The sequence below is a fragment of the Cucumis sativus genome, chromosome 5 (assembly GCF_000004075.3).
Source record: "Cucumis sativus cultivar 9930 chromosome 5, Cucumber_9930_V3, whole genome shotgun sequence".
NCBI classification, from domain to species: Eukaryota; Viridiplantae; Streptophyta; class Magnoliopsida; order Cucurbitales; family Cucurbitaceae; genus Cucumis; species Cucumis sativus.
This window is the reverse complement of record NC_026659.2, coordinates 24,545,499-24,560,282: the sequence shown is the minus strand read 5'-3', so window position 1 is coordinate 24,560,282 and position 14,784 is coordinate 24,545,499. Positions and strand designations below refer to the sequence as shown.

Genomic DNA, 14,784 nt, shown 5'->3' with positions numbered 1-14,784 from the left:
AAAGGATGAGATATACCAACTCGATACCTAATCCAACACATCTAAAATACAAAAATTTGAACCCACCGAGGGTCCATATCGTTGGGTCAGAAGGCAACTACTAGAAAGCTGAAAATAGCAATGCCCACAATCGGAAAGGAAATATGAAAAAATAAAGGAAAAAGAGAGTGATATATATTTTTCCCCTAAAATCTCTCGCTTCAAATTCATGGAGAATAGAAAAATTATTCAAAATAAACAAAACTGGTTCGAAAATAATCTAATCCAATTGTTAAAAGAAAAATTATTGTTAATATATCTATAAATATAGGGTTTTAGCAACATAGATATGAAAATAATAAGATTGTTATTTGGAATAGCAAATAATACATCCCTTCCTTCAACTACAATATTTCATTCAATTCTCATCTACCTTACAAACACAAAGCATAAGGTTTATGTAGAAGTCTCATGTCTCTCATCCCATTTCAGCATCATTTCTTTCAAAATTAGTCTACAAACTTGCAAAACTTCAAGGAGTGACTAAAGGATTAGGAAGAGAAAAACAAAAAAGCCTCCAATTTCAAGATCAACATGTCTATGATCAAATGTACACCAAATAGATTTACCTAACTAATTGCCTTAATTTGGATACAAAAACAACACAACCCTCCCACCATTTGAAAAGCTCAAGAAGCAGTGTTATTTAAAACAGTAGGTTAATAACAACAAAAATGCTCTCCCGTTTGAAGATCACATGATGCTCAAATTTAAACTATAAGAACATTATGAATGTCAGCACGACGGTACCCAACATACCTGTGTCATTTAGCAAATCAACGGTGTATTTTCTTTGAGACGCAGGGCTCATGTAGACCTCCTCTACTGGGTCTCCATTCACAAAAGTCAATCTTTGTTTAGAGCAACCAATAGAAGGACTATGACAGTAATTGACTTACTACCTTCCAATCCTATAGAACAGATTTGGTTTCGGATGCAACATTACCTCGGTATATGTCCATCAGATTTGGGATTTCAGCCAAATGCTTAACTACATATTTCTCCACAAAAGTTTTCTCCCCTTTTAAGAATATCGAAGCAATCTTTCTGTTCTTAAGAAGATTTTTCACCTTCAAAACCTCAAGAACTTTGTACCTCGGTTGAAGCCGCTTGTCGACTGAACACTTGAATAACACAGGGTAACTAATTAGAGTTCTTGTATCAAACTTTGCAGTGTTGAAACAGAAATCTGCAACATCCTTCATTTTCTCCTCTGAACAAGTTAAATAAAGTGGAAATCTCTTAAATGCTGTAGCAATATCCTTCTCAGACCATCCTAAACTCTTCATAATATTTATTTTCTTCTTCCAATTTGAACCACTCATTGAAGCCACTGTACTAACTGCATAAACAAACATACCATCCTTTGGTTCAACGCCTAATTCTTTAACCGTTTTCACTGCATCAATCATTCTATCAACATTTCGTGTAATAGTTCTAGGGTGCATTTCAGTCATTTTCGCTATATTCCTAGATGGTACTCCTTCACTGACCAAAATATCAATGTTTGATCGCAGAGCACCCTTGGAATTAGAAGTTAGAAGCCACGTACAACGACAAAAAGTAGCAGTTACCTTTTCATCCGATTTAAGTATTTCCTTTAAGAAACGAAATGTTGGTTTCAAATGAGAATCTAAGCTCCTGAGAAGAATCCCAGGGTTCGATGCAATTACCTTAGGAAGTAAAGGACCGACGATCCCGATTTCCTGGAGGAACTCAAATTTAGGCTTCAGATTGGTGGATACTGTGGATAGAAGGATTGAAGGTTGCCTCGAGACCAACTTGGCGATCTGTGAATTCTCGAATCCATGTGATTTGAAGAAACCGATAATGGCTTCGTACTGCTGGATGTTTTTTTCATCGATTCGGAGCTTTCCACCAGCGGAAGAAGGAGATTCTGTAGAAAGGTCACATGAATTTTTTATAGAATTTCCTTTTTCACCAAGCATTTCCTTCAAGATAAAAAATGATGGTTTCAACCGAGAATCTAAGCTCCTGAGAAGAATCCCAGGGTTTGATAGAATTAGCTTAGGAAGTAAAGGACCGACGAAACCGACTTCCTGGAGGAACTCAAATTTAGGCTTCAGATTGTTGGGTACTTTGGATTGAAGGATGGAAGGTTGCTTCGAGACCAACTTGGCGATCTGTGAATTATCGAATCCATGAGATTTCAAGAAGCCAATAATAGCTTCGTACTGGTGGATGTGTTTTTCATCGAATTGGAGCTTTCGACCGGCGGAAGTAGGAGATCCTGAAGAAAGGCCACATGAATTAGTGAGGAATTCAATGGTAGAAACAGAAGGTAAAGGCAATGTAGAAGTAGAAATGGTATTGAGAGAACGTTTATGGATGAAATGTAGAAACAATGTGGAGGAAATTTTGAACATTTTCGGTATTGGATTGAAGAAATTGAAGTAAGGGTTTAAGTTTAGGTTTAGGGTTTTGAATTGGAAGACCACACCTTCGGGCGTTTCTCTTATATAATATAATATAAAATAAAATATAGAGTTATTATTACTTTCATATTATGTAAAATTTTAAAAATTAATCTCAGAAGATTGTTTATATATTTATATATTTTAGCTCCTTTAATTTGAGTGATAAATTTTATAGATTGTGTTTGGTCTTCAATTTTAATTCCTACTATGTTAATTTTTAATTAATCTCAAATTTAAAATTTAATTACTCTCAAATTGTATTTGATAATTATTATCGATCAAAAAATTTATTGTTCTTTCGAAGATTTATGGAGGGATAAATCTCGAAAAAGATAAAAAAAATATGAGCAATTTTTTGGATTTGGAATATAACCAAATTTTAATTTGTGATAAATTTAAGATCTCCTTAGTTCCTTTTCTATTTCTTTTTCTTTTTAAAGAAAAAAGGAATTTTCTTTCCTTTATCATTTTTTTTCTTACTGCCTCTATGTTTTTTTTATATATAATATTTAGTTCATATAGAGATGACCCTGAAACGTTATGGAAGGTAATCGTGTGACTCTTTTTTACTCTTTACTGCATCACAGTTTGGTTCATGACATGACTCTCTTACATTTTCTTATCTTTGATCTCAAATTAATTAATTAATGTTTTGATGATACAAATTTGAGTTTTTTTTACAATTTTATTATTTTGAATAGTCAATATAGAGCTTGTAAGAATGATTACGAAAAAAACTTAACGAAAAAATACTTGAGATGGTGACTATTACAGAAATCCCACTTGGAGCAATAAAGAAATAACGTATGCGGCTTTTGTTTGTTTTCTTTTTTTTTATTAACTTTTAAAAAGAAAATGAATTACGCACACTTTCTAGAGAGTTTTATTTTGTGTGTTTTTAAGGGTTAACATTTTATAACGATTGGATCATATACTCTTAAAACCAAACAATGAGTAAGTAGTCGTTTGACTCTAATCCGTGAAAAGAGTCCAAAGAAGGTTTTCAATCAAAATCTCAAGAGGCGCTTGGAAAAGTAGATACAGATAAGTTGATTAAACCACTATAAAATTATGGTGTCTTATTCTATAACTTTTTTTAAAAATTATTTTTACATTTAATTTTAGTTTCATATTTTTTATGGTTGAGTTTGATTGCATACTCTATTACATACCTTTTATCAATTTTGTTATTCAACATCGTTTAGCAAAAGTTTTTTTTATTTAATTTAAAAATTATCTAATTAGTATAATTTTGGCTTTTTTGTTAAAAAAATTTAATTAAACCCTATTCACATCCTCTAAGGTTGTCATACTAGTCCAACATACCCCGTAAAAGTCTAAGAAACTTGGTCATGCTAGTTGCAACATATTGAAGATGATGATTCTCTCAGTTGCAGCAAATTAGAGATCATGAACGATCCTCTTGCTCCAACATATTGGAGATAAACGATCCTCTAGTGATACTCTCGGCTGTAACACTTTGTAGACGATGATCTCGGCTCCAATATATTGAAAATGAATGATTTTTGGAGATTATGGCACTCTTGGTTGCAATCAAAATTGAGATGTTGATGCACTCAGCTCCATTGGAAATTAATGATCCTCTTAGCTCCATCATCTCGAAGATGAATGATCCTCTTAGCTCTAACATATTGAAGACTATATCCTCTTGACTCCAAAATGAATTATCCCCTTGACTCCAAAATGAATGATCCTCTCGATTATAACAAATTAAAGATGGAAAATTTATATAAATAGAAGAAAGTGGACAGTATTTATATCATATAGCAAAAAAAACCGAATAGGGTCAAAATTTTGGTTATTCATTTTGAATTTAGACTAAAGTTTTGCTATAGACAATAAATAATTCGTCAATACTTCTATTTTTAAAAATTCTCCGTTATAGATTGTAATTCACGTGAATTTTTGAAATTTTTTAATGATAAGTTTTGAATCTTAAATCAAATATTAGAGTAAAAGATAACCAAATTTTAAACTAATAAATCAGTGTTGACATATTAAACTATAATTCTTTTAAAAAAATTGTTAGTGCTGAATGAGAAATTTAGACAAATTAGTTTGGGCAATTAAAAAAGGCGACTTGAAGAATAGCAAAAAAAAAAAAAAAAAAAAAATTACTGTAGAAAAATTGCAAAATTTTATTTAAATTATAAAAATGTCAAAAACGGAAAAATTGAATAATAAATTGTTACAAAAAAGACTTAAATGTCCTTACTCTAGTAAAAATCACACCTTTTAAAATTGTTGGAAGGAAGAATCGAATGAGATGTAAATAACAACAAACGCACACGTGCGAGTTTCCCACCCCCAACAATCTGTGTTGTACAATAATCACATATCATAACTTGAAAAAATTAGCAGAGCACTCGTTGATGCTAGATATGTACAATTACACCAACAATGAAGGGAAGTAGTAATGCTCCTATCATATTTAGACTCAAATTATGAAGTATATATTAACAAAGTACAATATATCTTTGTTCTAAAGTTAATGCTTATATAACATATTTACCTCATAAATATCTCTGAAGCGGTAACTCATAATTCCATGCTAGTTTCTTTGAGAGCTGGAATTTTTACCATTTTTGTAGTTTGTACTAAAGAGGATCGATTGTTTTCTGTCAAAGGAAGGAGCTCTCCCAAGTGTAAGCTCTTTATGACCCATTTTGTAGACTGTAAAAAGACAGAGAGGAAGAGAAAACGATTAACTTCTCCGAATTGTGGAGTGTTATATCTTCTAATTATTCAACCATTACATAATTATGAGTGGAAAGCAAGTAGTTACCATCAAGGGTATCCCTTGTTCCAAGGCACATTGCTTCAGGTGACGGGACGACTTGTGCTCGTCTTCGACTACAATGACTCCAACTGAAATCTTCTCCTGGTTTAGACTCTTTACTAACCACTGTAGGGTCTTGAAAACCTGTCCACCTCCATGCTGGATGAACCAAAAAATAGAAAAATACTGAATTGGTACTAAAATATGAATGAAATTAGTACGCAAAAAGAAAACAGAATTTGGAAAATCAAAACTAAATGCAGCATATGTAATATATGAATCGGAGATACAAGGCTTGTGGATAGGCAAAATGGTAAGGATACATTGAGAAACAGAAATTCTTGGCAACTCTAGTGGAATCTTGTCCAACAATTACCATCCTTGGGTAAATTATTTTTTATTTCTTGATTATGACTTTTCAAGCTCTCCACACTATGAGCATGGTTTATTCCTCTTTGTGCCATTTTCTTTAATTCAACAATTGTGGGTGGGAGATTGAACTATCGATTATTTAGATTGCAATTGATGTCTTCATCAGTCCTAAGGAAATTGTTTTTGAATCTCACTGTAGGTGTCACAATTAGTCTTTTTGAAGATATTATAACAGTGAACTTGAAGGTAAGATCAACGTGGTATCTTTATTATGGATAAAATCATGTGCAACCAGTACAGTTGATGAGCTCGGTAATTAATAGATAGCGAGAAAGATAAAACAAACTTAGCTTGAAGAATCGGTAAAATGAGGCTAGCCTTACCTTTAATACGTTTGTCAATTTGGTGCAGAAACCTTGTTTCCCATGAAGCATGACTCCAACATTCTCAAATATATATCTTCGACTGCTGTGTCTAACTGATCTTCCAATTTGAGTACAATCAGCTTGATTTGATATAATCATGTATCTTAACAAGGGAAAAAAATCAAATAAGCCACAGTTAAAGAAAATACATGGATATATCAAGTAAACAATTTATGATGGGATTAAAGATGTTTCAGAACTAGCAGTCCAATTGCATTCCACAAGAAATACATGGATATATCAAGTAAACAGCATGGATGAATGCATTTTCCTTCACTGAAAAACAGCCAGAATGAAAGGTCTGGTGGCATTAAACCTATGAAATGTTGATTTACCCATGGAAATTTCATGGCGCTGTAAAGAAACTATGCAATTTCATTGACATTTTGTTTGTGTGTGTGTGATATTAATAGTACATTAGCCGTCGTTTAGATTTATGTTTAATATTTTAGTTAAACAATATGTGCAACTTTTTCTTTTTCTTTTTCTTTTTTCAATACCTGTAGATTGTGATCTCTTACATAAGAAATTGTATTTGATTCTATAGACAGTAGAAAATATAATACACTACTCTTCTCAAAAACAAGTAACGCACAAATGGAATAACTTACTTCCAAGGTGGGACGATAGAACCAGCTGCAATTGAATCTGTAAGCCAACTGACATTGACAATAAGGGAATTCACCGCACACCCATACAAGAATTTTTTTGTTTGGAGCTAAAACAAATAAGTAAATTTAATCAAATTAATAAAGTTTAGAGATTTAAAAGAATACCTATATTTTAAAAAAAATCTCAAAGTCAAATGGTAATGGAATACTCATGTTCGTTAACAAGTAACATTAGAATCTAATTGGATAGTTATAATAAAAACAAATAAACAATAAGAGGAGGAATGAAATAGCCTCAAACGTGTGTTAAAAAGTCTGATTTTTTGCTCATCTTACTGAAACGAAACAAATGTTCCGGGAGAAGATTATAGAGCCTTAACAAAGGAACAGACTAGCAGCATTTTTTTTTATGGAAAGCACGAACCAACAAAAGAAGGGCCAACAAGAATATCTCAAAAGGAACCGTAGAGGACATCGCCACAGGCCTGTAGACGGGTGTCGGCAATATCTTAGTGTTAGAATTTGATTGCAAACAGATTTTCCCTTGAAAAATTTTATTTGGAAATTAGGAGCTAAGATAAGGTGAAATTGCAAGAAAGATGCCTCTACTCGGACCGTGTGGTTTACACTTTATAAGAAAGTAAAGGAAAATCAAGGTCGCCTATTGTTCCATTAACGATAGTGAAGCAACTGTTGGAGACTTTTACTAGAAAGTTTCCATTGATCTTGGATTCTTCATAGAACAGCAAAGGAAAATTGAAGGAAGGTAGAATGTTGCCATGAATTTAAGAAAGCAAAGTTACATCAAAAGAAAAAGAAAATTCAAAACCTTTTTTTTTAAGGGGTCCTAAATTTTTCATCAAAACCTTATCAAAGTAGAAATATTAAAACAACAAAATCACACAATTATAGGCAAAGTAGGAGGGGAAAATAAATCAACATAAGTATTTTAAGTAAAGAATGACGTTAGTTGCATGGAACCAACCTTCTTTGAAGAGAGAATAACAGGAGGCCCCTTGCAGTCTGATTTTGACATCTTTTGCCCCCTTGAACTTGGACAAGGAATGTCGGGAAGAATTATTCCTCCGTTATTACATACTATTCCATTAATATCCTTTTCCTTACGGCTAGAAAATCCTGTTACCAAGAACTGTATACCTTGAAATATTAATTTCTTCCTGCTGCTACAGTAGCGACTCTTGAGATGACCTTTCCCATCAGGATGACGAGATAGTAAACATTGATTAGAAAACTTCCGCCTTTTGCTGGTCCTGAGAGTAGAATCTGCATTCCAACCAAAAGGTAAATTTCTTAAGAAAAATACATAGTAAATCATGTCAATAACACCAACAATACTCCAATCCTTACAATTTATTGGAGGGTGTACTTTTTGAAAGTCCAAGTTTTCTTGAGGCTGATCATTAGCTTCTAAGAAACGGACTCTCTTCTGCACCAACATACATGGCTCAAGGGGATTCTTACTTTCATGTTGCATCTTCACGACGTTGTCAACCTTTTGGGGATTGGATATAGTTTTAGAGCTCTGTAGATGATCTTTCTTGATAGAAGATTTCTTCATTGTAGATTTTGATAGCTGCAGGCTCCCATTTAAGATATCACAAGTTACACTTTTCTTCACTGTATCAGCTAAGAACTCGCTCACATCACCTGCAACTTCATCACTTTTGCTTTTCAGTTCTGTTATTTCCTCAACCAAATTGTGGCGAGCGTCAGTTTGGCTGTCCTCCACAGTATCCATATCTCTAGATTTAGTAGATTGAGAGGGTAAAGTTTCCATAAAATTTATTTTAGAAGAAAATCGTGTACAATCCAACTGAGAATCTGATGATAACAGCCTCATATTGCCTGGTAGTTGATGTGCATAAGAGTTGTCTAGGCCCCCTTCCATAGTAGCATGAGTGGGTGAAATCGTGCTGTAATTTTTAAGTGAAGTTACCTGCCTTCGAATTGAGGGCCTAGAACCTCCAACATCCACAAAGGTGCCTAACAATTCTTCTGTACAATCTTTTCCTTCATTCAGATTCTGTCCAGCAGAATCAGTGTCCAAGGAAATGCTGCATGGAACAAAAGAACAAAGAGGATCAACCAAGGATAGGCTACATTTCACGATTTCTTCAGCTACCAGCAAACCGTCATCACCTTTTTCGTCCAAATGACCAAAATGTATACTTGACTGTGAAGCAACTTGGAACTTAGATTCACATCTTTGCACACAAGAGTTCTCATCTGGAGCTATATCAGCGGATTCAGAAAGAAAGCTTGTCTCATTAACAAACATCAAAGGAATGGTTTTTCCATCAACATCTTGTCTCAATTGCTCGGAAACATCTACTTCCTTACAAGACGAAAATGGAAGAGGAAACACACAATAAGAGTAACAATTAATGAGGAAAAAAATTGATTATACTAACCAAAAGGAAATGAACGGGGAAGGAGACCAGAATTGTGACTGTTAAAATGAAGTACTTGATTGTATTACTATGTATCAAAAGTAGAAATGAAACTGGACCTAAATAAAGTAAAAGTGAAAAAAACAAGGTTTTAAGGAAGTTACATCAACGAGAAATGTAAATGCAGCCCTCCACAATGAGAAGGGATTCATAGCAATAAGAGAACATAAAAATTACCAACAACTTCATTATTTTGTTGGTGAGAAGATTAAGCTTTATGTCATGAATAAATATGTGGATAGAAAGGGATATGAATAGGGACCTTTGATAACCATTTTCACATATTGAAACTAGACCAAAATTTCTAAACATATCCTAGTAAACTCAATAAATCAGTATATCATATGGTTATTGTTATTTTTCTTATAAAAAAAATGGTTGTGTTCTTCAATTGCAATTGAATCTATTTTGCTAGAACACTTGGAAATAAATAATAAGAAAAACCACAAAAGAAAAAGCTTGTTGATCTTGAACACTGAATTACCTCCTCTGTTTAACACTATCATTTCCAGATTTCAACACGATGGTCTAAACTCTAATGTATAAATCAACATGGTAGCTGGTAAATAAGAGTGGAGTACACACCTTACCTGACCATCCGCCCAGCCAACGACTCTTAAATCTCTCAGGAGTAAAGAAAGCAACCAGTTCATCATTTTCTGGAAATGGGAAGAAAACTATTTAGTATTTAAACCTCAAGAGCATAAAAAATACAGATCAAAATGACTTACTTGCTGACACCTTACTGGACTCATGTAGGCTAGAGTTTTCCTTGGCATGGATCGTACACAAATTTGTATTTACTATAGACGACACAATTTTCTGCAATCATGATATCATATTGCTGTTATTAATAACTTAAAGAGTATTCGATGCTATTTGTAATGCTAACGTTCAATATTTATTATATTTATCTGAAAAATGACATATAGTGAAGGAAACCTAATACACTTTTTTTTAAGTGGATGGAGGAAGTGGAGGATCTTTGCTAAACCTTATTCAAAATACTATGGAAAAATCTCAAGACAGTAATGTCCTTTTTTTGGACTTTTACCTGTTTCACAACAAACTCGTCCGATTCATTTTGAGTTGGGTGTTGCAACATCGAATCATATTTACAATAGTTTGTACTAGTTGAACCTAACACGTCATCATTAGAAAGTTGATGTTGAATGTTACAACTCAGATCTTCCATAGGCAAACCCACAGGTCTTGTCACAACAAGATTCTCTTCGAGCTGTTTCAAGGTTAATCCATTCCCTAAAATGTCTGGTTGACTTGTCATATCTATGGAATTACATTGACTACCATGTGTGAATTCATTTTTATTTACAGGAGTATCTTGAACATCAAAACATGCTGTTCCAGAATGGTCACTGTTCAAAATACTCGAAGGTAGTCCTACATCATCAAATGCATCTCTCATTGTGGAGTTGTCCAAATCTGAAAGAGAGTCACTTAAGTCCACTTCCTCATCTATGCTTTCAAGGGCACTTTCCAACAACTCAATACGAGCTTTTTTTACCTGAATGGAAGCTTCAAGAACAGCTTCAACTGATACCGCTGCTGAATCTAGCTCATCCTTTAATAATTCGTGTATAACCAGTGCTTCAGATGCCACAACAGAGAGCTCAATTGCATCACTAACTTCGGCGTTTTTAAGGCACCCAACATCCAACTTTTCTCCCTGTCGGTTTTCACGATCTTCAGTATTGGTCAGAGATTGACAGCCAACATTGTGCAACACATCTTTGTAGCTAGAATGAGGTGCCAAATCTGTGTCACCAGCATTAATGCTCTTTTGGGATGGAATATGTTCCCTGGGATCAACTGGTGCTTCAAACATACTGATCAACTGAACTTTACTATATTCAAGCAATTGGTGAGATTCATCCAAATGTTGACTTGAAGTACATTCTGAGCCACCATATGATGAAAGATGCAAATGAAAATGAAGGGCCTGCTTATGTTGTGAAAAAAACAATGAGAAAAACATGGCACCATATTGCTTATGTATTTATTTAGAGAAAAGGGTAATCATGCAGAAATGTCCATATTACAAATCTACGGAGCCTCAAAAATAAGAATAACAATAGGAAACATATTAAAATGAACATTTATTAGTTTTGAGTTCTTTAGTTGATATTTAATTCAAGATCGTAAAAATTATGGTCATTTCTATAGATGAAGGGAATGCTTTGCCTTATAACAGACTGATGAATTTCTTAAAGAGAAAATTAGCATGTTGATGAACTTAAATGCATGAGTAGATTAATAGTAAATAATTTGATTCAGAGTTTCATCCCTTTCTTGATTCTTGGGATGGAGTGGAAATCTTGTAGCTAGTACTCAATTAAATTAAGTTCATTAATTTTTCTTCTTTTGCCAGTTCCCATCATCAGTAAAGATCCTTTAAAGAGTTTTTTTTCTGTTGATCTTCTCACTAAATACATACATTCCTCGAAGTTCCCAGAAATTATGTCTGCCATACATCTAGATTGCCATACAGCACTCTCCCAGTCTTGGGGGATACATTCCTCGAAGTTGGTATTAAACAATACATCTAAAACTAATCCATTTTCCTTAAGTTTCAGTTTAAATGTCTAATTACTGTTTTATTCATATCTGCGGCATTCTGCCTGAAGCTGGTTATTTTTGTCAGAGAATGTTTGGTTTCTGCTAAATTTTGCTTAATCAACCATCCAGCTTTAAAGAATCCTAATTTTGAAATCCACAAAAAAGAAACTCAAATCAGTAAAGTGGGCTACAAACTTACATTATTGGATGATGGAGCTACATTTTCAGGTATGCTGTCCTGTCCTGATAGAAATAAATGAAATCTGTTGCATCCACTGTCTTGTGGATACATATTTGCATCTTCCAGTTTATTGATGATTCCGTACCCAACTTCCTGCAATAAATATGAATAGCGCTATCAAAACATTAGCTACCATGTAGCTTCTCCAGGAAGTGCAACACTATCAGAGCTAACCCGATCTGGAGATATGGTCAAAGACTCTAAAACCATGCAATGCTATATTCAGATAGAGATACCTTTTCTCTTTTAAACTGATACTGATTTCCCACGTTAACAATAGCAAATCACATTCTTTCCATGATATGAAATTCAAACCAAAATTATCAATTTTTAAAATAAGTCGCTGACAACCCCAGTAGAAACATAAACCACCGGAATGTACCACATCTAAATTAAAAAGATCCCTTGAATTTAACCATAGAGATCAAGAGCACTTTTGTTTTTTTTTTTTTTCTTTTGTTCAACAATTGTGGGGCAAGGTTTTGTGTATTTGACTTTTAGGACAGGGACAGATGTACAGTGCCTGAACCCAGTTGGTTTTGGATTATGAAACAAAACGAAAAGTATCTCTAGATTGTGTTAATACGCTCTACAAATTCTTTCCCCTTCCTAGGCACTAAGCTGGTACTGGGGCTAATGTTTACTCGTTCGATTGGAAAAGCCAAAAAGAAAATCCTTAGTCTATAGAAGACCATGGTAAATGTAAATACCAGAGTTGGATGCCAACCTTGATTGCTGACTCATAATTACATTCTATTCCTTGCTCACTGGACGGTGTTGTTTGACTATGCTGAAGCCAGCAAGGAAGCCAAGCCAAATCCTGAAATTAGCACATGTTCGAAAAATCAAATGGAGCTAAGATGCCTGGTGGCTATAGTGCCAAGTGTAAAACCGATGAAAAAAATTAATCTATCTGATCGAGAGAGTGCTATAAAAGTATGGATTAAAATACTGCAAATATATCCATCAGAAACGGAGCTGATCAGGCAGATGAATTTCAAAACCATGCATGAAGCATCTAAAAGAATGAAGTCCCTATAAATCCTAAGACGGTACATTGTATAAAGATAAACAAAATAAGTTCTTGTAGAATCGCTTGCCAAACATCCCCAGTCCTAACGAGCTCCATACATCGTTCAATTCCACTATATGTTAAACACGAATTACAGTGAGATCGAAATTACTAAATCTTGATGAAGCTAAACTTATTGGAACTGTTGGAACTGAAAAAAAACCCCAAGAGGTTTCATTTTTTGAGTATTTATAGTAACAGGCAACAAAGAAACACAAACATACGAGTAATTGGTAAGCACTCGTGAATGATTAAAGAATACTTATGATTCTTTTTTTTTTTTTTTTCATTAGAGTAGATTAATCAAAATCTCAAACAAAAAGCGAATCAATGATTCAATTTACATTGTTCTCCTGGAGAATCGTACAAATTTCTCAAATTCATTCCCCAATTTGTTCTCAAATCAACGCAACTCAATTCATTCATAGGTCAAAATAGTGATAACGAATACGAAATCGAAAACATCTTCCGGCATCGGACCGATTTCAACTTAATTTCCACAAGCAGTGTAATAAAATAAAACAATCAATCACAGCAAGCTCCGTGGTTCATCATCTAGCTTTTCGGTTTTCAAGAAAGCAAATGAAGTGGCAATGAAAGTAAGATGTAATAATGGATGCAACGTTGATTTTCAAAAGAATAAATGTGAAAAAATTACCTCTGAAAATTGAGGAAGACGAAGCTGTAGAGTTTCCATATGTAAGCTGAGGAAGAAATCAACGATCAAGTGGCTTAGTCCTCCATGGAAATCGAAATTGAACGAATCGCTGGGAGAGCAGCGGAGTAGAAAGAGATTTGGCGCCAAAGTGAACTTGGGTGTGGCGGGTATTTGTATCTTAATTAATCTTAATTAAATCTTAATTCATTACTCTCTTTTAGTTATGGAATCCAATAACTCTAATTAAACTTACTTATAATTTCTTATATGACTCTTCCATTTTTATATATGGCTAAGTTATTACACGGTCAATTATTATAGTTTGATCATAATAGTTTGTATTTGATATGTATATTAATTTAGTTTGAATTATAACAGTATATGTATAGTGTATTTTGTAAGGAAATAAAAAGAAAGTAACAGAGAATGAAAAAATGATAACGTCAAGTAATAAAAACTATAGCAAATAGTAAATGCCATCAAACACAGTGGAAACCTAAGATTGAACAACGATAATCTAGAGCATATATGATCCAATTTTTTGTTTTAGGTAACTACTATTTCATTTCATAATATAATCTTTCCATTTTAAAAAAAAATTATTTAGACGTTTATGAAAATGCATAAACAATATTGTAACTTCGGAAAGCATGTGATTGTTTTTTAACAAATAAAAAAGTTCAATAGTGATTTCTAAGGATAATTGTAAATATAAAAAATTATATTTAAAATGATGAAGTATACAGAAACATTTTTAAAAAATTATAAATATAGCAAAATTTGTCAAAATTTATCCATAATAAGAGTCTATCGCTGATAAACTATAAAATAAGTGTTTAGCGATAAAAGTCATGATTAATAGATTTTGCTATATTTACGTTTTTTTATAAAAATGTTGTTATATACTTAATTATTATTCGTAAAATTGTTATCCATTCTAATTACTCTAATTTTTATAATATAATCTAATGAAATTTCTCTTTCTTTTTAAAAAATTTGTGTAAGATTTTCTTTTAACAAATACATGATACAATATATTTGGGCTTAGGTAACCTTAAAAGCCCACAGCCATAAGTTAGC

General features: G+C 33.2%; 2 protein-coding genes across 3 annotated transcripts; both read right to left on the bottom strand.

The window, feature by feature from the left end:
• Nucleotides 1–329: 329 nt before the first annotated feature.
• LOC105435554 (transcription termination factor MTERF9, chloroplastic-like) lies at nt 330–2,502 on the bottom strand. The gene has a single exon (XM_011657234.2). The coding sequence runs from the start codon at nt 2,424–2,426 to the stop codon at nt 951–953; it is 1,476 nt and encodes a 491-aa protein (XP_011655536.2). The 5' UTR covers nt 2,427–2,502; the 3' UTR covers nt 330–950.
• Nucleotides 2,503–4,715: 2,213 nt separating this feature from the next.
• Nucleotides 4,716–13,854, bottom strand: LOC101203785. Of its 2 annotated transcripts, XM_011657233.2 has the most exons (12): nt 13,705–13,854; nt 12,702–12,794; nt 11,933–12,067; nt 10,211–11,116; nt 9,888–9,978; nt 9,742–9,815; nt 8,054–9,041; nt 7,671–7,969; nt 6,686–6,792; nt 6,033–6,177; nt 5,284–5,436; nt 4,716–5,171 (listed from the first exon to the last, which is right to left on the bottom strand). In XM_011657233.2, exons 1-12 carry the CDS (start codon nt 13,741–13,743, stop codon nt 5,037–5,039), a joined length of 3,165 nt encoding a protein of 1,054 aa, XP_011655535.1. In that variant the 5' UTR covers nt 13,744–13,854; the 3' UTR covers nt 4,716–5,036. The 2 variants fall into 2 exon arrangements, with proteins under 2 accessions (XP_011655535.1, XP_031740900.1); XM_031885040.1 differs by lacking the exon at nt 13,705–13,854 and having other exon boundaries at nt 12,685–12,794.
• Nucleotides 13,855–14,784: the final 930 nt, after the last annotated feature.